Source organism: Aedes aegypti, chromosome 2, assembly GCF_002204515.2.
Source record: "Aedes aegypti strain LVP_AGWG chromosome 2, AaegL5.0 Primary Assembly, whole genome shotgun sequence".
In the NCBI taxonomy this organism is placed as follows: Eukaryota; Metazoa; Arthropoda; class Insecta; order Diptera; family Culicidae; genus Aedes; species Aedes aegypti.
In genome coordinates, this window is record NC_035108.1 from 195,106,460 (window position 1) to 195,127,536 (window position 21,077).

General features: G+C 38.1%; 1 protein-coding gene across 6 annotated transcripts in view; it reads right to left on the reverse strand.

Annotated features, from left to right (window-relative positions):
• The window catches only part of LOC5575608, a 362,169-nt gene that overhangs the window by 22,463 nt on the left and 318,629 nt on the right, over positions 1-21,077 (reverse strand). For all 6 annotated transcript variants that reach the window (XM_021843590.1, XM_021843587.1, XM_021843586.1 and 3 more), the window contains one exon: positions 18,978-19,579. In XM_021843590.1, coding sequence (XP_021699282.1) covers positions 18,978-19,579 — 602 coding nt within the window. The remainder of the gene's footprint in view (positions 1-18,977; positions 19,580-21,077) is intronic.

Consider the following 21,077-nt stretch of genomic DNA (forward strand, 5'->3'; position numbering starts at 1 on the left):
TTATTTATCGATAGACTTGTTCTTGTTGTTCATTTTTAAATGTCTTTACAGCTACCGAGCCTGGCGCTGGAGTAATTGATTGTGATTTTATTTGTTTTCTAGTGGACCATCGAACATAATGCAATTGTATGACATTTGCCAGAGAACTATTTGCCAGAATCAATTCGCCAGAAGGATTTTTGCCAAAAAACCATTCCCCAGAATGTACCATTCGCCAGAAAGCCATTCCCCAGAATCATTTTTTAAATTTCATTTTCAACCTTGATGTCAATTGATCGACAAATTTAGGAAAAATTAAGGGCTACCGAATTTTTCGATACTTGTTATTTTGGTATCTATACTCATGTAGAGGAAAAGTACTCACTTTCGACCTGCAACAATTCTGTGGCAATTTTCGGATTTTCATACAAAATAGGCCAAAATCGTATGTATGGGTCGAAAATTAGTGCTTTCACCCTAGCATGATAGATTGTGTAGCCAAAAGGATTGGACTACTAGAACGGTACAGCTACAGCGAAAAATTAATTGAAATTTAGCGTCACTTCATCACTCGCGTTCTGAATGTTGCGCCAAATAATATTTATATCATTGTTATATCTGTAACAATTATAGAACATGCGATTTATCGATCCATGTTATTTAGTCTATTTTGCAATAATTCATCACATGCAATTGTATGCAATTTTAACAACGTACAAGATGTATGGCAGAAATGACGTTAGATTATCTTTTTTGTTATATGTTTTTGCTGATCTGCCTAAAAAAAGAGTTGGTATATTTGACACGAGTTAGTTCAGTCGAATGGATATGTTACTGAATAGTGTATCTTTGCGAAATATCGCAAAACAATTAAAAAGAACCGCCTTGCATTGAAAGAAGGGACAGTTATATTTGAAATATGATCAGCTTAAAGCCAGTAATTATTTCAAAAGTATAACACTAATGACTCAGTCAAACGTTCTTTTGGTCAAAATGTGTATCCGTTATTCAGTCCTTGAAGAGAACGTTAAATTTTCTTACTCTTAAAAATAATTTGTACCACGTTATTTTTGTTATCAAATAGTTGAACACCATTTGCGACAGGCTACCAAAAAACTTTTCAATCTTCAGTATTTACCCTGATTGTTAGTTTCAGCTATCTGGTACCGGAGATATTTAGAAATCCTTTGGAAGAGTGCCACGTGGCTATGATTTACAGTGTAAACCAAAAAATTTACATGTATTTTTTCTTGTATTGATTAATTTTGCTACACGGAACATGTCGATTATGAGGATTTATCTTTTTGAAATCACTCGAGTCATTGAAGATTACAAATTAGATAAACGTCATGATTAACATTCCATGATCAACTCACTAGTTTCTTTATTCAAAGACAGGTGTTGACTATACATTTACCCACTTTTGAATTTTAATTTCACTTTAATCCTCTTTACAGACATTTTTATGCCACCATTCTTTCTTTGTATTTTTCTTACTGTAGTTATTGAAAATTGAAATGGCACAATATTGTTTATATAACTTTCATTGCTTATGTTAGCTGCAGGTGGGCAAATCTCTTATCAAGCACATAAGTCCTTAAATTAGTTAGCCCTGAAGAACAGCTTAATACTCAAAGAAAGAAAAATCATGGAAAGAAGGATGAAAATAAATTTTCTAATAAAATAGTCTGGAAGATGATCACTATAACATTAAAAAATAGTTATTTTTAGAAACTATATAACCTAGGAAGCTTATATTACCTTCTTCTTCTTATTTGCCGTTACGTCCCAGATGGGGCAGAGCTGTGAAGCATCAGCTTGTTATTACGAGCACTTCTACAGTTGTTGTCTGAAAGCTTTCATTGCGAATTGATCATTTTTGCATTTCAAATACGAATATACTCTAATCCCTGGGAAGTCAAGAAAAATTCCAATTCGATAAAATCCTCGGTTGGTGGGATTTGAACCAACGTCTGTCAGCTAGGAATTGCTGAATAGTTGCACGTTTACCCCTACAGGTACCTGCCCCCCTAATACCATAATTAGTTTGAAACATTTTATCCAATAGATAGTTAAAAATCTTACGAATCAATTATTTTCCATATAATTATGTATCGTAAGCTGAAAACCATAAAAATTCGAAGGATTTTACACTCCAACAACAAATTCAAAAATGAAGTAATGATGTAATAACTTTTTCTGGAAAATGGTCTTTCTGGGGAATGGTGTTCTGGCAAATGTCATACAATCCATAATGCGCATAATGAACCAGTAATATATCAGATAAATTTCTTTTTTTTTTGCAGTTTACTCAGTGACGATCAAATAGTGCAAGTTTTTCCATGTCCGTGAATCACATCACCCATCAAACGTTCCTCTCAGATTCTTCTTTTCTAACATACAATCCTCCAGGGGTGTGTGTAGAGATGCAGAGGTATCCTCGGTCACTAAAAACAACAAACATTACATACCAAATTCCTTCCCCATCCCAACTGAAGGGACCAAGGACTTGGCCGGCGCCGTTATTAATCAATGATATGAGAGCTACCAAAATGTGTACTTCGAGCAATAGCGGAAAATCCAATCCTTTATTTATTTGGATTGAAGTGCAATTCTTACCAGTTCCGATCAATCACGGAGTAGCATTATAGACATGCACAGTCAGTCTATGCCAGGTTATGCTATACTTTTGTCGAGAAATATTGATTTCTGACCCATAGTGCTGGTGCAACAATGTTGCTTGCTCTGTTTGGAAGATAAATGAGCACTGTTTTAGATTCTGCGTTTCCATAGCAATCAATAACTAATTACTGAGACTTTCGAATCGAAATCGGTCTTTGCCAAAGTTGTAGTTGATTAATATCTAACAGTACCAACGACCAGCGTAGGGGAGACTCTATAGCCGGAATTAATAACGGAATTACGCGTTCTTCAATGCTCCAAAAGTGGTTCAGAGACTACTTTGATGGGATATAAGAATTGAAAACGCTGTACTCAGAAAATCAGTTTTTTATTAATAAAAAAAATTCTACAAAAATCGGCAAGTAAAGATCTACAGAAAACTTTGCTTGAAATTCAATGGTTTACAACTTTGCTAAAAAATGTATTTATACCGTATTTTTTTAAACAAATACTTAATAAATTTGGCTTTTTGATCTCGATGCATATCCATTGGATCATTAAAATAATCAAAACGGCCGCTATGGAAAGCGTAGATAGCGCCACCGTAGTCTTGTGTGTTTGAAAGAACAGCAGTGCTGTCACAATGTAAAATCCCATATACAGTGACGCCTTTGCTTTGATGCGGTGAGCACTGACAAAAACTACCTTCAATGATCCAATTCATTTCAAACAACACCATATAAGCAAAGACTAATTAAAGACCCCCATGTCCCTTGCAGTTGCAAAAATTTTATGGTTCATTAGGTAATCTAGAATGCCGTTCAAAGTGTACAGCGATCTGTCAAACTTGGGTACCTTTTGCACTACCGAGGGATCAAATGCAGTACTAGAAGTGGTACCCAATCTGAGCCCGTTTCACCGATTCGTTTAACTTTTAGTTAAAATTTTACAGCTCGAAAGTTATTTTCTCTACGGTTAAAAATAACCCTTCTCTGGAGCATGGTTAAACTTGACAGTTCGAAAGTTATTTTCTGCTCCCGTGAATTTGAGAATAACCCAAGTAACCGTGAAGCCTTATATGAGTACATTATGTCTGCTTTACATTGCACTACCGGGTACCCCCGTTGGTTTGACCACATTTAATCTGAACACTTTTTAATTTGTATCCCGCTAATTTGCACATCGTTCAAATTAAAAATGGTCCAAACGTCATTTAGCTCTTGGAACGCAGTAAAATGAAATGGAACGCTGTGGAACGGAACGCAGAATCAAAACAAAACAGTGAACGAGGTGACCAGAAACACGATCCTAGGGTGACTAGATGTTCAAATTAAAAATGAACCCCGATGGTTTGCATGAGGTACCGTTCAAATTAGCGGGGGTACACGGTATAACATTTTGAGTTAGGGTAACATTATCCTATAGAGCTTATTAAAGTACAAATAAAGTTGAAAAAGGCCCCACTATAGTTGTTTTAGTGCAATACATGCAGGCATGATTGCTGCCATTGCTAATGCAATATAAAAGCACAAGCTTTATTTAAACTTTTGAGTATGCATACTTAGTGCATGTCGTATATGTGCTTTAGAAAGTGCTCACTTAAAGTTACTCAAAACAAAATAAACAAAAAATGCTCTCACTGCAGTTATTCGATCTACAAGTATTTATTTCTTCAAGTAAGGTTTGGAACGAGATTCGAAATCAGGTTGCTGCTGTGATTTTGATCGATGTTGTGTATTCCTGGTGCACTATTCCTTGATGCCATAAGAGCTGCTGGAATCTCATGTTCTAAACGCACTATTTAAGTTACGTTCTTCAAACAAAGATAGTGAGACTTATTATCGAAACATTCTGAGAAAAAATAGAGAAAGAATAAAGTTCAAACAGATTGTAATGACGGCCCCATTGATTTTCATAAGTTTCTTTAGGATTAGGCTTCATGATGATCTGCTATGTTTCGGAAAAATCACGATACCAAATCGCCAAACTATTTTGCATTCCCGTTTATGCCAGCAAAATCAAATGGGCCATGGGTTGGAACGAATAGGGAATAGGATTCGATCGAAAATTGGATCCGCCGTAAACATGAATAACTGGGTGCACATCAAGCACCCTACAAATCTTTTCTGCAATCAGGGGTCAATTAATTTCCAGATCAGTACGGCTTCGTCTTCAAGTTTGGTTTTTTAGAAGTGGTTGTAGAAAGTGTTGAGTCGGTTCGAGTATTGCAAACTACGCACAGTGGTTTAAAACCCAAAAAACACGATCATCAGCTTTTTCAGTATCAAGGAGTGAAAATATTGCCATACTATATTCGGCAAAGTAACTGCATATGTTAAGCAGCAACTTTTGACATTTACAAATTTTTGACTTATTTACTCATAAGTTATATAAAATTTTAATTTTCTCTGTTTGTCATTAAAAGCATTTGGTGTCGTCGACAAAGTTGTTGGAATTGTAAAATGAAGAAAAGTTGTCGAAGACATTTTAACTCTATCTTTTAAAATAAACGATGTATAGCAATTTTCATACAAAAACCACTTCAAAAGTACAAATACTCACTTAACTTTTTTCGTAGCGATTTTCATGGCTCACAATGTTCTAGGACTATGTTTATATTTTCAAAATACAAAACTTTGCTGAACATACCAAGACAATATCTTTATTTTTTCTTTGAGTTATAAGAATTTTATTGGGGAAAATTCACCTTTTTTATACTAATATATCTCGAAAAGTTGCAAAAAGTTGCAAACAAAATTACATGCATTAGAAAGGCCAACATCTGTACTTTGTTTTCCAGGTGGACTCACCCGTGTCTTCGCGTGTCTTTGTCACCTATGAGTCAACTAAAGTGGGTTATATTGCTTTATATTTGCTGCAATCTGAACCGCTGTTTATCATTGTAATTAATGAACCTACAGCCTGCTTTGATTGCTCAGGAGCTATTTGACAAGGTGATTTCTGCAATCATTGAAAGCAATAAAATGCTATCTAAAAGGACATATTTCTGCTAGCACATGATGTCATTACTGAAATACCATAAATTTCCAAAAAAGTTATCTATTGTCTATTAGTATTTCGTTACGATTTGAAATTATCTCCACCATTTAGTTTATTTGGAGTTGTTCCACTAACATTCTTTTTCAATTAACAAGTCCGCTTATTTGCCATCCTACTTTTTAAAAATGTTACAATTAATACCGCAGCAAGCTTTAAATGGACACAATTAATATCCTTTGATCAGGTTTCAGATATTAAAAAATGACGTATTTCAGTGCCACTGAACTGTCTTTTAATGCTCATATAAGACATCGATCAGAACCCAACCACATAAACTTCAGTAAAACCAACCACAAAAACTTCTGTGACGTGTGCTACAACAATGCTTACTAAATCTGCAAAACACATACTCCGTTGACTCCATACTTCCCACAATTTAGAAGTTTGGAAGAATTGGCATAGCGTACATGGTCGTTGGAAGTTCTAAAACCCTATTTTATATTAAAAAAAAAACAGGCAAATAGTAAGAAATGCAAGAGTTTATCTTCCCAATCGCATGCTAGAGTCGTCGGATCTGGTGATGGTGACGAGCTTAAGAAAAGTGACAGTGAAGTTTTCTTAGCTTTTAGTATCGAATAAAGTGTACATGAAGAAACTTGATTATTCAGGTGAGGAGGGAGCTGAGTGAACCAAATTTGGATGTTTATATTTAGTACACTTGAGTAAGAATAATTAATTGAATAATATGAATTTGTTTCGGCGATTGCATAGTACACATCGACACGTAAAGAAATTGTGCGGTAAGAACTACCATTAGAGGGGAATCACTTGAGCTCTGGCACCAGCAATTTTCCAGACTAGAAAAGCGCTTGATTTTACCATGTCTGTAGTCGAAATCAGATTGATGAAATTTATTCCTGTCAAATATACCAGTTTACTATTTACGTAGTATATTGTTCTGAAATACCATGGTCGTTTAAGGAATGGGCATAGTCAGCTATAATAGTAATATTTACCAAACATTTTTTTCCCGTGTACATATGTAACAAATAAACTACCAAGATGAACAAAATAATAACTTTTTGTTCGAAACCCTCGAACTGCATGACGAGTTAAAGCTTTGAATGATGGTTATCTCAATTATGCGTAATTAAGCGCTAGTTTTAAATAGTGCTCAGATACACATAATCAATACTTATAAATACAAATATTCAAATTTTCAACTGGTAGAAAAGTGGAAAAGACACGCGAAGACACGGATGAGTCCACTTGGAAAACATAGTACAGATGTTGGCCTTTCTAATGCATGTAATTTTGTTTGCAACTTTTTGCAACTTTTCGAGATATATTAGTGTAAAAAAGGTGAATTTCCCACAATAAAATGCTTATAACTCATAGAAAAAATAAAGATTTTTTTTTTTTTAATTTTTTTATTAGTATCATTTCAAACATTACATTAATTTCTTATATCTAGGTGTTCTGTGTTATTTGACAACACTATCATCCTAATTTGGTAAAACAAATTTAAGATTTAATTAACATTTTGTTAACAACATATTACATTTCATTTGCCGTTGCAGTTCAGTTTTTTTACAAGAAAAAAAAAACGTTTTTAATATACTTAACCTAACTTAACCTAAACATATAACGCATTAATCGTGGCAATAGAAGATTGTAACGATTTTTGCCTGAAATTATTTATTATTTTATTTGACATTTGTTCCAATGTTTCAACATTGGATATTCTATGTAACTCATTGGTACTATACCAGGGAGGAAGCCTCAGAATCATTTTCAAAATTTTATTTTGAATTCTCTGCAGAGCTTGCTTCCTGGTATTACAACAGCTAGTCCATATTGGTACAGCATACAACATGGCTGGCCTGAAAATTTGTTTGAATATCAAAAGCTTGTTCTTAAGACAAAGTTTTGATTTTCTATTAATAAGGGGATAGAGACATTTTACATATTTATTACATTTGGCTTGAATGCCCTCAATGTGATTTTTGAAAGTTAAATTCTTATCTAGCATGAGCCCTAGATACTTAACTTCATCTGACCAATTTATTGGAACCCCTCTCATCGTGACAACATGTCTACTTGAAGGTTTCAAATAAAGAGCTTTTGGTTTATGTGGGAATATTATTAGTTGAGTTTTGGAAGCATTAGGAGAAATCTTCCATTTTTGCAAGTATGAAGAAAAAATATCCAAACTTTTTTGCAATCGACTACAGATGACACGCAGGCTTCGTCCTTTGGCGGAGAGGCCTGTGTCATCCGCAAACAAAGATTTTTGACATCCCTGAGGTAACTCAGGTAAGTCAGATGTGAAAATATTGTATAATATTGGTCCCAAAATGCTGCCTTGAGGAACACCAGCTCTTACAGGAAGTCTTTCAGATCTGGAGTTCTGATAATTAACCTGAAGTGTACGATTTGACAGATAACTTTGAATTATTCTAACAATGTATGTTGGAAAATTAAAGTTTTTTAATTTTACAATCAAACCTTCATGCCAAACACTGTCGAATGCTTTTTCTATGTCTAGAAGAGCAAGACCAGTAGAATAGCCTTCAGATTTGTTGGAACGGATCAAATTTGTTACACGTAAAAGTTGATGAGTGGTCGAATGTCCATGGCGGAATCCGAACTGTTCATTGGCAAAAATTGAATTTTCGTCGATGTGGGCCATCATTCTGTTCAAAATAACCTTTTCAAAAAGTTTACTGATGGAGGAAAGCAAACTGATTGGACGATAGCTAGAAGCTTCTGCAGGATTTTTATCTGGTTTTAAAATTGGAACAACCTAGCATTTTTCCATTTGTCAGGAAAATATGCTAATTGAAAACATTTGTTAAATATATCAACTAAAAATGATAAGCTACTTTCTGGAAGTTTCTTGATGAGGATGTAGAAAATTCCATCATCGCCAGGAGCTTTCATGTTTTTGAATTTTTTAATAATAGTTCTCACTTCTTCCAAATCAGTCTCCCAGGCATTTTCGAAAACGTTCTCTTGATTGAGAATATTTTCGAACTCCAGAGTAACTAGATTTTCAATTGGACTAGTAAGTCCTAAATTCAAATTGTGCGTAATTTCAAACTGCAAAGCAAGTTTTTGAGCTTTTTCGCAATTAGTTAGTAATAATTTGTTTTCCTCTTTAAATGCCGGTATTGGCTTCTGAGGTTTTTTCAAGATTTTCGATAATTTCCAAAAGGGCTTAGAGCCAGGGTCCAATTGAGAAATTTTATTTTCAAAATTTTTGTTTCTTAATTGAGCAAAACGTTTCTTGATTTCTTTCTGCAAATCCTGCCATATAATTTTCATAGCAGGATCGCGAGTGCGTTGAAATTGCCTTCTCCTCACGTTTTTAAGACGGATCAAGAGCTTAAGATCATCGTCTATAATCACGGATTCAAATTTTACTTCACATTTTGGAATTGCAATGCTCCGGGCTTCAACAATGGAATTTGTTAAAGTTTCAAGAGCATTGTCAATATCAAGTTTAGTTTCTAAAGAAATGTTAACATCAAGATTGGAGTCAACATACGTTTTATATATATTCCAGTCGGCTTGTAAATAATTGAAAGTGGAGCTGATAGGATTGAGAATCGCTTCATGGGATATTTGAAATGTAACCGGGACATGATCAGAATCAAAATCAGCATGAGTAATCAGTTGGCTACAAAGATGACTAGAGTCGGTTAAGACTAAATCAATCGTAGATGGATTTCTAGAAGAGGAAAAACATGTGGGACTATCAGGGTATTGAATTGAGAAATATCCTGAAGAGCACTCATCAAATAAAATTCTGCCGTTGGAATTACTTTGAGAATTATTCCATGACCGATGTTTGGCATTAAAGTCACCAATGACAAAAACATTTGACTTATTGCGAGTCAATTTACGCAAGTCAGTTTGGAGCAAATTAACTTGCTGCCCAGAGCATTGAAAAGGCAAATAGGCAGCTATGAAAGTATATTTACCAAGCTGTGTTTCAACTGAAACACCTAAAGTTTCAAAAACTTTAGTTTCAAATGATGAAAACAGTTGATGTTTTATACGCCTATGAATGATGATTGCAACTCCCCCACATGCCCCATCAAGTCGATCATTACGATAAACAAAAAAGTTAGGATCTCTTTTGAGTTTAGATCCAGGTTTTAAATACGTTTCGGTAATAACTGCTATATGCACGTTATTAACCGTAAGAAAATTAAACAGCTCGTCCTCTTTACCATTCAGAGAACGAGCATTCCAATTTAAAATATTTAAATTATTATTTGGATCCATTAGAAAAACGTAATCCAATAACAATTTGATTTGTAAATTTTACACCTACTTGGACTGCTTCAGTCATAGTGGTGGCTTTGAACATTGCATCAATCATTAGATTCAATTGTTCAGTTAGAAAATTAAAATCAGAGGCAGACATGTCATGTGATTTCCCATTGGAATTTCCGGTAGACGAAGAAGCGGAGTTACCTGTGGCGGTAGGGTTTTTTCCATTTGATTTGAAACAAGCAGAATGGGTACCCATGGATCGAACAGGGGAGGAGTTCGAATTTCCTGCTACGATATCGGCAAAGGATTTACCGTGAGTAGATACATTCGAAATAGAAAGATTCGAACGGCTACCCGACGGATTAAAATTAGTTTGTGAATGAGCATGATTATGATCTTCCTGATGGGTATGATTCATGATCAAGCGATCGTTAACTGAAAAATGAGCATTGTTTGATACTCTACCAGGCAAATTCCGGAAACGACCGTTATCGTAACGGATATTATCTTTCATCTGCCTGGCACGAGCCTCAATGACCTTTTTGCGTGAAGGACAATTCCAAAAATTGGACCCGTTGGTTAGCCCCGCAATTACAACATATGAATTTGGTGGTATCTTCCTTCACTGGACAGACGTCTTTGGCGTGAGAAGAACCTCCGCAAATCATGCATTTAGCATCCATGCGACAATTTTTTGTACCATGACCCCACTTTTGGCACCGACGGCACTGAGTGGGGTTCTGGTAATTTCCTCCAGGTTTCTGGAAATGTTCCCATGTCACCCATGACATCAAACAAAAGTTTTGCTTTTTCTAAAGCTTTAATATTATTTAGTTCTTTTTTGTTAAAGTGAACTAAATAAAATTCTTGAGAAAGCCCTTTCCGAACAATGCCAGATTGGGTTCTCTTTTTCATAATGATTACTTGGACTGGGGAAAATCCAAATAAAACATTTATTCCATTTTTGATCTCTTCAGGTGATTTATAGTCACTTGAGAGACCTTTCAAGACAACTTTGAACAAACGTTCAGTTTTGTCGTCATAAGTAAAAAATTTGTGCTTCTTCTCTTCAAGATGTTTGAGAAGAAGCTCACGATCTTTAAGAGTTTCCGGCAAAACGCGACAGTCTCCTTTCTTTGCGATTTGGAAGGAAACCTTGATTCCCCTAATGGAGTTCAAGATCTCCTGCCTAAATCCCCCAAATTCGGAACAACTGACCACGATAGGCGGCACTCTTTGCTTCCTCACTTGAATCAAAGAGCCTGGGCTAGAGGCTGCTTCGATTTGGTGTTCGGAAAATTTGTCTAGAGCATCGAACTGATTGCTCATTTCGATACAATTATTCATTTCACCCTTGGAAGAAAGTTCGCATTCCGGGGAAGCGTCCTTTTTTCCATTCTTGCCACGTGTAGTGACAGTGTTAAAACCCACTTTTTTGGAAGGAAGTAGTGAATTCAGAGATTCACCCTTCCTTTTGTTTGTTGTTGATACCATGTTTAATTAATAAACGAAAGAAGACGTGACCTTCGAAAGGTTTTTTCCCAAGACGGTGTCCAAGAAGGATTACCACCGCTAGCTTTCGCCAACGGGTCCAACGAAAAATCGAAGGCACGGGTCCAAACAAGGATCGTAAAGGGATCAATAGTAGAAAAAATAGTACTGAAAAGTACTGTTTTAGTAGCACTGAAAAGTACCGTTTTTAATTTTAGCACTGAAAAGTACTGTTTTTGTAGCACTGAAAAGTACTGTTTTATTGCTTTAGGTAGTTTTTAAGAAAACTTCCAAGAGCAGAGAGAATTCGTGTACGCACAGCACGAAGGTACGATGCGCACTGAAAAAATAAAGATATTGTCTTGGTATGTTCAGCAAAGTTTTGTATTTTGAAAATTTAAACATAGTCCTAGAACATTGTAAGCCATGAAAATCGCTACGAAAAAAGTTAAGTGAGTATTTGTACTTTTGAAGTGGTTTTTAAATGAAAATCGCTATACATCGTTTATTTTAATAGATAGAGTTAAAGTGTCTTCGACAACTTTTCTTCATTTAACAATTCCAACAACTTTGTCGACGACACCAAATGTTTTTAACGACAAACAGAGAAAATAAAAATTTTATATAACTTATGAGTAAATTAGTCAAAAATTTGTAAATATCAAAAGTTGCTGCTTAACATATGCATTAACTTTGCCGAATATAGTATGGCAATATTTTCACTCTTTGATACTGAAAAAGCTGATGATCGTGTTTTTTGAGTTTTAAACCACTGTGCTACGGGAGCGTTGAATAAGTCGGACCGTCCGCAACGCTGGTCTGGATCCAAGTGGCCGAGTCTATCGTCGTCCACGAGTTTCACCTCTAACCGCTTAGGAACTCGAACACACTCACACATTGACCTTGACGTTTATGCATAAAGGGCTATTCAGAGGAGATGGATTCTACACTTCAATTTACCAGCCTTTTAGAAGTAGTAGAATTCCAGGATGTACACTCAATCAAATTCTTGTGTAAAACTCAAAGGCTTAGACTCTACATCTCTCTCCTTCTCCAACAAAAATCAAAGTTATACGAGGAATGATAATTTTATTAGACTGTTTTTTTTTTAATTACATCGGTAGGAAAAAAAATCACTGCAAATATCTGGGCGGCATCTTTTTCTCTCGTACTGAACGTTTCAGTGCCTTAGGCTCCAGATCGTCATCGCCTCGCTTTCGCTTCGTTGAATGATCATGCGGCACATGAACAGTCGGACTCTCGTTTGAATTGTCTTGTTCTTCAGATTCAGCAGCATTCTTCTTAGAAGAAGATGGGTATTTTCGCAAATGCGTAACAGATCGACGGTACATGATCCCTTCTTTATTAGCAACGATTGTGTTACTTTCATTTTTCTTCACAACTGTGAATTCTTCAAGCCGAAACTTTGGTTCAAGCTTACCAGTTTCGAAATTACGCAGCATCACAGAATCACCCACTTCGATTTCGGAGTGTTTGGCTTGTCTGCGCCCATCCGCATAGTGTTTTCCTTGCATCTTTCTCATCGCATCTTTTTCTCGCACCTCCACATCTCGCTGCCAGTGAGGATCCGTTCTTAAGGAGGGCAAGAGATCCTTGACTGGACGACCGGTCATAAGTTCCAGTGGGACTTTTTCGGTTACCGAATGTGGTGTAGTATTGTACATGTACACGTAATCTTCAACTGCCTTCCGCCAATCGCAATTGGTAACTTTCGCAATGCGTAGGGCCCGGAGGATCCCCTGATTTTGCCTTTCTACTAGGCCGTTCATTTGCGGCCAATAGGGTATGGTGCGAACCAATCGGATGTTTTTGCTTTCACAATACTTTGCGAACTCCTCGCTCGCAAACGGTGGGCCGTTGTCGCTACGGATGGTTTCGGGAAAAGTTTGTTCACGAAACACCGTTTCCAGTGCTTCAATAGTTTTAACAGCATTTGTGGTCCTCATTTCAATCACTTTCAAGAAACGGCTGTAGTAATCTACGATTACTAAAAACGTTGCGCACTCTTTGGCCGAGAAAAAGTCGATCCCAATTTCCTGCCATGCACGGTCCGGCATCTCTTTACGCACCATTGGCTCGGGAGGATGCTGCTTGCTGACAGCGGCACAACCAGCACATTCTTGCACGGCATCTGCCACGTCCCGGTCCATGCACGGCCACCAAATTTTCTCTCTGATATTTCTTCGCATGGCAACAACCCCAGGATGTCCACGATGTGCAATTCTCAGTGCTCTTGGTCGAAGTTTTGCCGGAAGGACAATGCGGTCATTTCGCACCAGAATACCGTCGATTACTCCAAGCTCTTTCTCAAATGCTTGATACCTGAAGAGTTCCGGCGACCAACGCTTGGTGTCCAGTGCCTTCATTACTGCTGTGAGCGTTTCTTCCTTAACAGTTTCATGTCTGATTTCTTCTAATGAGATCGCCACAGGTCCTTCTCCTATGGCGAAAAGGAAATGTTCGGCATGCTCATCAAACGGTTTACCGGGCTCGCTCACCAGACGAGAAAGCACATCCGAGATATTCGTCGATCCCGGGATGTACTTAATTTCAAAGTCATACGGCTGTAAGCGGAGCGCCCAGCCTTCTGCCCTTGAACACGCACGTTTTCCGTCACGGTACTTTCCGCCATATATATACTGAAGGGTTTTGTGATCTGTGAAAATCGTGAACCGGATGCCGAAGAGGTACAGGTAAAATTTTTCCACGGCCCATACAACAGCTAACGCTTCACGCTGCGTCTGTGGATACACTCTTTCGGCCGTTGTCAAGCCCTTTGAGGCGAAACATACAATCCGTGCTACCTTAGTTTTGCTGTCTCGTTGGACAAGAACAGCCCCGAGACCGACAGGAGAAGCGTCCACATACACTTCGGTAACGTCATTGCAGTCAAAAAATCCTAACTGCCGAACGTTGTTACACAGTTCCAACCGCAAGTCGTTAAATGAACTCATTTGCTCCTTACCGAATGTATCTACTTCTCCCCGAAGAAACTTTCTCAGGGGTTCTGTTCTCGTAGAGAGATTTGGGATAAACTGACCAACAAAATTGAGCAATCCCAGGAAACTACGGACTTCTTCCTTCGATGATGGTGGTCGGAAGTTCTTGATTGCTATTATTTTCTCCTCCGATGGACTTATACCGGACGCACTCACCTCAAAGCCTAGTATTTCTAGTTTTTCGACTCCAAAGACACATTTACTCATGTTCAGCATGGCATTATTCCTTTCTAACACCTCTAAAACCTGTTTCAGTCGCATGTCGTGTTCTTCTTTGGTCCTTCCCGATACGACGATATCGTCAATATAGACGATGACGCCCTCAATGCCGTCAAACATTTCCGTCATGATCCGTTGAAAAATTTCGGGCGCGCAGTTAATGCCGAACATAAGGCGTTTAAAACGCATCAAGCCTATGCCGGACATGAAGGTTGTGACGCCTCTTGAGTCGGGGTGAAGTTCGACATGATGGTATGCGGACGTTATGTCCAATCGTGAATAGAACTTAGATCCTCTAAGCTTATTCAGAAAGGTGTCGATGGCAGGCAACGGGTAATGTTCCCGTTGGATAGCTTCATTTGGATGCTTCATATTGATGCATATTCTCACGTCGTCTTTTCCTTTAGGGACTACCACCATTGGTGATATCCATTCGGCGGGCCCTTCAACCCTTTCGATGACATCATTACGGAGCATTTCCTGTATTTTATCATGAACCTATAAACATACAACTGTTGAAACTGGCATTTGGATTGAAATTATATTACCTTTTGTTCCATAGCAGAAGGCACTCTCAGGTATGCGATCTTCTTGGGAGGTACTGCGTGGTCAATGGATAATTTCACTTGGACCCCCGGAAACTTTGGAAATGGCTTGCTGTTTACTCCGTCGTCTTCGTTGAGATGAAGAACATCTAGTCCGATTTTCAGAAGCTTCAGCTCTTCTGACGTACGCTTACTTAGAAGCGATTTTCGTGCACCATCGATCACGAAGAATTCCGCATAGCTTACAGGTTTCGTAGGATTGACGGAAATACGAGCTTCAAAAAGAGCCAAAACATTCAATGGATCTCGATTTGCATACGCATAAAATTTCCGGCCGCATTGGTACTTTTTCTTATATATTTTGGCTTTCTTAGCGAGAAGCTTATTCCACACGTCTTCCGTAACGGCGTTGATAGAGGACCCGGAATCAATTACAAAATTTACCGGCACATTGTCAATATTGCACAATACGGAGTCATTCTTCAGGGAAATCGTATCCACCTAATATGGAAAAGCATGTGTAAATCATATATCTTTTATTTCAACTCATTTAATTCAATATGATTCGCTGAAGATATTACAAATAAAAGAACAAAATAATTAAAGTTACTCCACCTTAGCGATGCCCTCGCCAGTTGAGCGATGAGAATCATCCTTTCCCCAGGATTCAGATGTGTTCACCGAATTAGCTTCAATGAAGTCGTTGCGTCTCGGTTCCCGTTTCGATAAGCGACTTCCACGTTGCATGCGGCGATTGTCACACTTCCTTGCATAGTGTCCCCGCTGTCCGCAATTGTTACAAGTTGCACCTCGAGCAAAACAATCTCGTGAGTCACCTGCGTGTCGGAGCGAACCGCATCGGTTACATTCGCTCCTGAAACGGCTCTCACCTGATCTTACGCGTCTACCCATCCGTTGTCTCTCAAATCGCTGATTGCTTCCTGTGTTACGCTTCTCGCTCAAGTTTTGAGTTCCAGAACGATATGAGCCCACGCTGTTCAACTCCGTCTCAGTTCTGAAAGGTTTCTGCTTATCCCTTTGTTTTGACAGGATTTCGCGGTTCATGGCATAGGTGATCACTTCATCCAAACTCATGACATTCTCCAAACCTTTGTCTCGCACTTTCTCGTCACAAGCCCCCATTGTGATTTGCTGGAGCAGCTCTGTCTCCTCGCGTTCCGAAAACTCACATCTGGCAGCCTGGGCTCGGAGTCTCAAGATGAAATTGTTGAAGGATTCCTCACTTGATTGTTTAAGCGACCGGAAAACTTCCAATTCAACTCGTTCGTTCCGCTTGCCAATGAAGAATTTCTCTAGCCGTTTCACCGCGTTGTCATACTCCGGGACTTCGATCGGCATCAAAGGCACCTTAACAGGCTCTGGGATTATCTCCTCTGCCACAGGACGCAAATTGTAGAAAATTCGCTGCAGTCCTCTTCCTCCAATCGTCAGCATAGTGACCAACTTCTCATGTTAAGCTTCGATGTTTCGCATCTGGAGAAAAAGTTCAAAGGCACGATGCCACTCTTCCCATTCACGACGTAAGTCTTGAGCATCAACTTTATCGTTGAAAGCCCCCAACAGTGTACCAAATGTACCATTGTCGTTCATCTGAAATACAAATTCAGAGACAAAAGGAATTACTATATGCCTCTTTTAGCTTCTTCAATTGTTACTCTGTAAGAGAAAATATTGAAAATTGACGATTTCACAATTTAACCTCAAAATATGCATTGTCTCGCTATAACCACTTTCCTGCTGTGCAATAAGCAAATTAGGAGCTCAATGTGACGCTGGCGCAATAACTTTCTAAACACAAGCTGAGTTGAGAATTCCTCATACCGTAAAATTTCTCTGGACACATTTTCTAATACCTTCGACAAGGATTTGCCCGGGTCGCTTTGGGAAAAATGCTTCACATTTCTCTAGACTCGCTTTTCAAGGACAGCGCTACGGATTTATCCGGGCTCGCTTAAGGGAACAGCGCTTCAGATTTCTCTGGACTCGTTTTTGATAACAGCGCTACGGATTTAACCGGAATCGCTTTCGGTAATAGCGCTATAGATTTCTCTAGACTCGCTTTCAGTAACAGCGCTACGGGTTTACCCGGGCTCGCTTTTAAAAACAGCGCTACAGATTTATCTGGACTCGCTTTTGATAACAGCGCTTCGGATTTCTCCTCACTCGCTTCACTATTTTCACTCTAGCGCTACGGAATTCTCCGGACTCGCTGTTCACTTTCACACACTTCCATAAATTTTGAGATCATAAAATCTACTCACAATGCATAATGATATTTGGAAAGCTTTTCAATCATTCAAAAATCTAATCACATTATGCCGAAAAAATTTCCTCATGCTTTTAACAGCCGAAATTCCAACCTCACTTCTGAACCACTTCTTTGCAGTCGAAATTTAACCACGCCATGCCAAACTTCCGGAAGCCAAGACTATAAGCAGTTTTATCCACGATGAAAAATATCTTTCCGAAATCACTTCAATTTCCCTTAATTCTTTTTTTTGCGCCATACATCACCACACACTTCCGGGAGAAAAAAAAATCACTTTCTGTTCCAAAACTACTCACCATGATCCAATCGGCTGCGCCAAAACTGTTGAGTCGGTTCGAGTATTGCAAATTACGGGAGCGTTGAATAAGTCGGACCGTCCGCAACGCTGGTCTGGATCCAAGTGGCCGAGTCTATCGTCGTCCACGAGTTTCACCTCTAACCGCTTAGGAACTCGAACACACTCACACATTGACCTTGACGTTTATGCATAAAGGGTTATTCAGAGGATTTGGATTCTACACTTCAATTTATCAGCCTTTTAGAAGTAGTAGAATTCCAGGATGTACACTCAATCAAATTCTTGTGTAAAACTCAAAGGCTTAGACTCTACAGAAAGATGGTAAATTTTCCTGTTAGTATGAGAAACAATTCTTCAGCGTTATATATGAAACACGATCATAATTTTTAATTTTTTCCCTCATTTTTTATTTTGCTAAATATAAACATTGAAAGCATTAGCTATTGGTTTTGTAATGCCATGAATGCATGCACATTTTAGGGCGATGTAGCATTAATTAAGACAATACCATCATGTAATGTTAATGCAACTAAAAAAACATGCAACGATTTGAAACTTTCTTAAGGTAGATTTAATGTATCATTGCTAAAAATATGCTTATAAAAAGCCACTTTGTAGTACAGTTTCTAATTTTCAATCAAATTAGGGCAATGATATAATGCATGTGGTTACTTGGGAACTAACCAACTGTCAACTTTGTTCTGAAATAACTACTCGACTGTCAAAGCTCAAATGGGTCGACCACGAAGTTCAATTTAACCATTTGAGGGGAAAATAACTATCGAAATGTCAAATTTTAACTAATGGTTAAACGAATTGGCGAAATGGTTCACATCCAATAGGCTAAATACTGTGCATTGCGCGATTATTTATCACGACGGCGATCTTGATAACTTCTTAAAATGCTTGTGGATCATCGCAGCTACTTCAAATCGTTCTGTTCTCTTCTGAGCGATTATTCCTGATTGTCCAAGGCATGGTCACGCAGAAGACATCAAAACGATCTGAAGTAACTGCGACGATCTACAAGCGTTTTTTAAGATCGCCAGCGCGAGAATTTCTCGCGCCACGCATAATAATAGCTACAAACAACATTGTTAATAGAAGACAGCGTTTGTCCATTTTTTTTTTCTAATCTGCTTGATGGCCTACTGTGCATTGGGACTTAAGAAATGAATAAGTTTCACTTTTTGGGATGTTCAGTAACGAAACGCAGCAGTGGTACATACCTGGTGACGCTGACTTTGGCCGACCGTCCACTTCGACGTCCTGCGGCGGCTGCAACACGCGGAAACAGTGCCTTAATTTCCATCTCCTTGCGTTTGATGGCACGTGGAAAGTCATATGGCAGTGCGGCAAGAGCGATAGCGTCAATCCGTTCCCAATGGCCTCCGGGATCTTCGGCCCGAAATAATCGTTTCCATTTGATGTAGCACAGTAGCAACCGTCCATATGACTCCACATTGTTGGTGCTGAAGGACGGAACACCGTAGCAAGTGGACGTCGATGACAGCTGGGGACAGGACAAAAACCGTTCGTAAACCGGGTCGAGTATGACTTGGCATTCGGGACATGTTTCCACTCTGAGCAAGGTCAATGCTATAAATTCTTCATCGCGGCGGAATATCAATCGTAGACTGCTGATGATGGCATTGGATTCATGCTGCAGCTGTTGCCTCTGGCCATTTCGACTGGGTCCGGTGCTAGACTTCCCTTCCGATTCGTTGTTGGCCAGAGGAGGTCTTCGCAGCTTCAATAGATTACATTTTCGCTGAATAAAATCCGCCAGTGCATCGATGTTGATGAAATTGCTTTTGACTTCGAGAGGCGACTGCAATTAAATTTGAACGAAAAGTGCCATTGTGTTTATATCTGGTACTTGAATGGAAGAAAAGGGATTAAATTATGAAATTTCAACCGGTTGAATGGAAAATAGCTGTTGCGAATGCATATTCCTAGAAGGAAGTGCAATTCAAATATAATTAAAAACGAAAATTGAGCTTTGTAAGAGCTGGACGCAGTGCACCTTGTTTCCTTAAAAATTATAGTTGAAGAAAAAATATCCAAACTTTTTGCAATCTACTACAGATGACACGCATTTATCCATTTGCATGGAAAATCTGCCAACTGAAAACATTTGTTAGATATATCAACCATGAAAATGATACTCTCTGTTGGAGAAAATTCCATCATTGCCAGGGGCTTTCATATTTTCGAATTCTTAATAGTTCTCACTTCTTCCAAATCAGTCTCCCAGAAATTTTAGAAAACGTTCTCTTGTTTTCTTTGTTGGCGATTTTACGCCAGCGCGCCTCTCTGTTGTTGTCTCTATAGACGAATTGTGTCCCAAACGATTGGTACAGTAAGAACTTAAAGCATTGGAATAACAGTTACGAATTGTATAGTTGAATGAGAAGTGTAGAGATTTCTAAACGAAATTAGGGTAAATGATGGCTTCGGCACCCTGCGGGTATTTTCGGCAACACTAACTTATCATCCTTGTTAGAATTTATCTACGGAACAAGGGTTACCTTCAATGTGCTCAACATGTTCCTTGACCTATTATCTTCCATATAAATCACATTCTTGACGAAAATATTATATAACATGGGTTTTATTATTAAATGAAATAAATGCTTACGAAATCATCGTCATTCGTGAGCTGCCGAACAGAACAACACAAGAACAGCTTAGGAAAAACTCACCACTTCAAAAGGTCCAATTCTCCGCTCCAATGCCAATTTTTTCACAAAATCTACGCACCGATCACTTATGCATAATTAAACTTTTGATTGGTCTATAAAGCACTCAAAAATACTTAATTTTTATGCTTCAAATCACAAGTAAAAATTAATGAACTTTGTTTTCCTCGGCAATCACTTTTTATTACTGCACCAGGTTGCCAGAAAACCATATTCAATTGCGGTGTAATTATTATTCACAATTTAAATTCACAGAAAAGATCGAACACAACTAATTAATTTATTAGAATTATGCAACAAAGCATGCATGGGTAATAATTGAGTCTTTCAATGCCTTCCTTATTTGAAGATTGTAGCGCATAAACTTCAAAATACTGAGAAACATATAAAATATACTTCTTTTAATAGGTTAACTATTTTGGCAACACTCCTGTTGTTCTACAGGCAATCAGTGGATGATGTAATTGTGTCAAATCAAAAGTGAGTAGATTTGAAAAGGGTCTATTCTGATTTTCTCATACACTGAGAAGAATATGAACCTTAAAAATTACTGGCAAGGTTTGGATTTTGATCCGAATTAGATGATCGAATCATATTCGGAGAGTGATATTCAAAAACAAAACATAA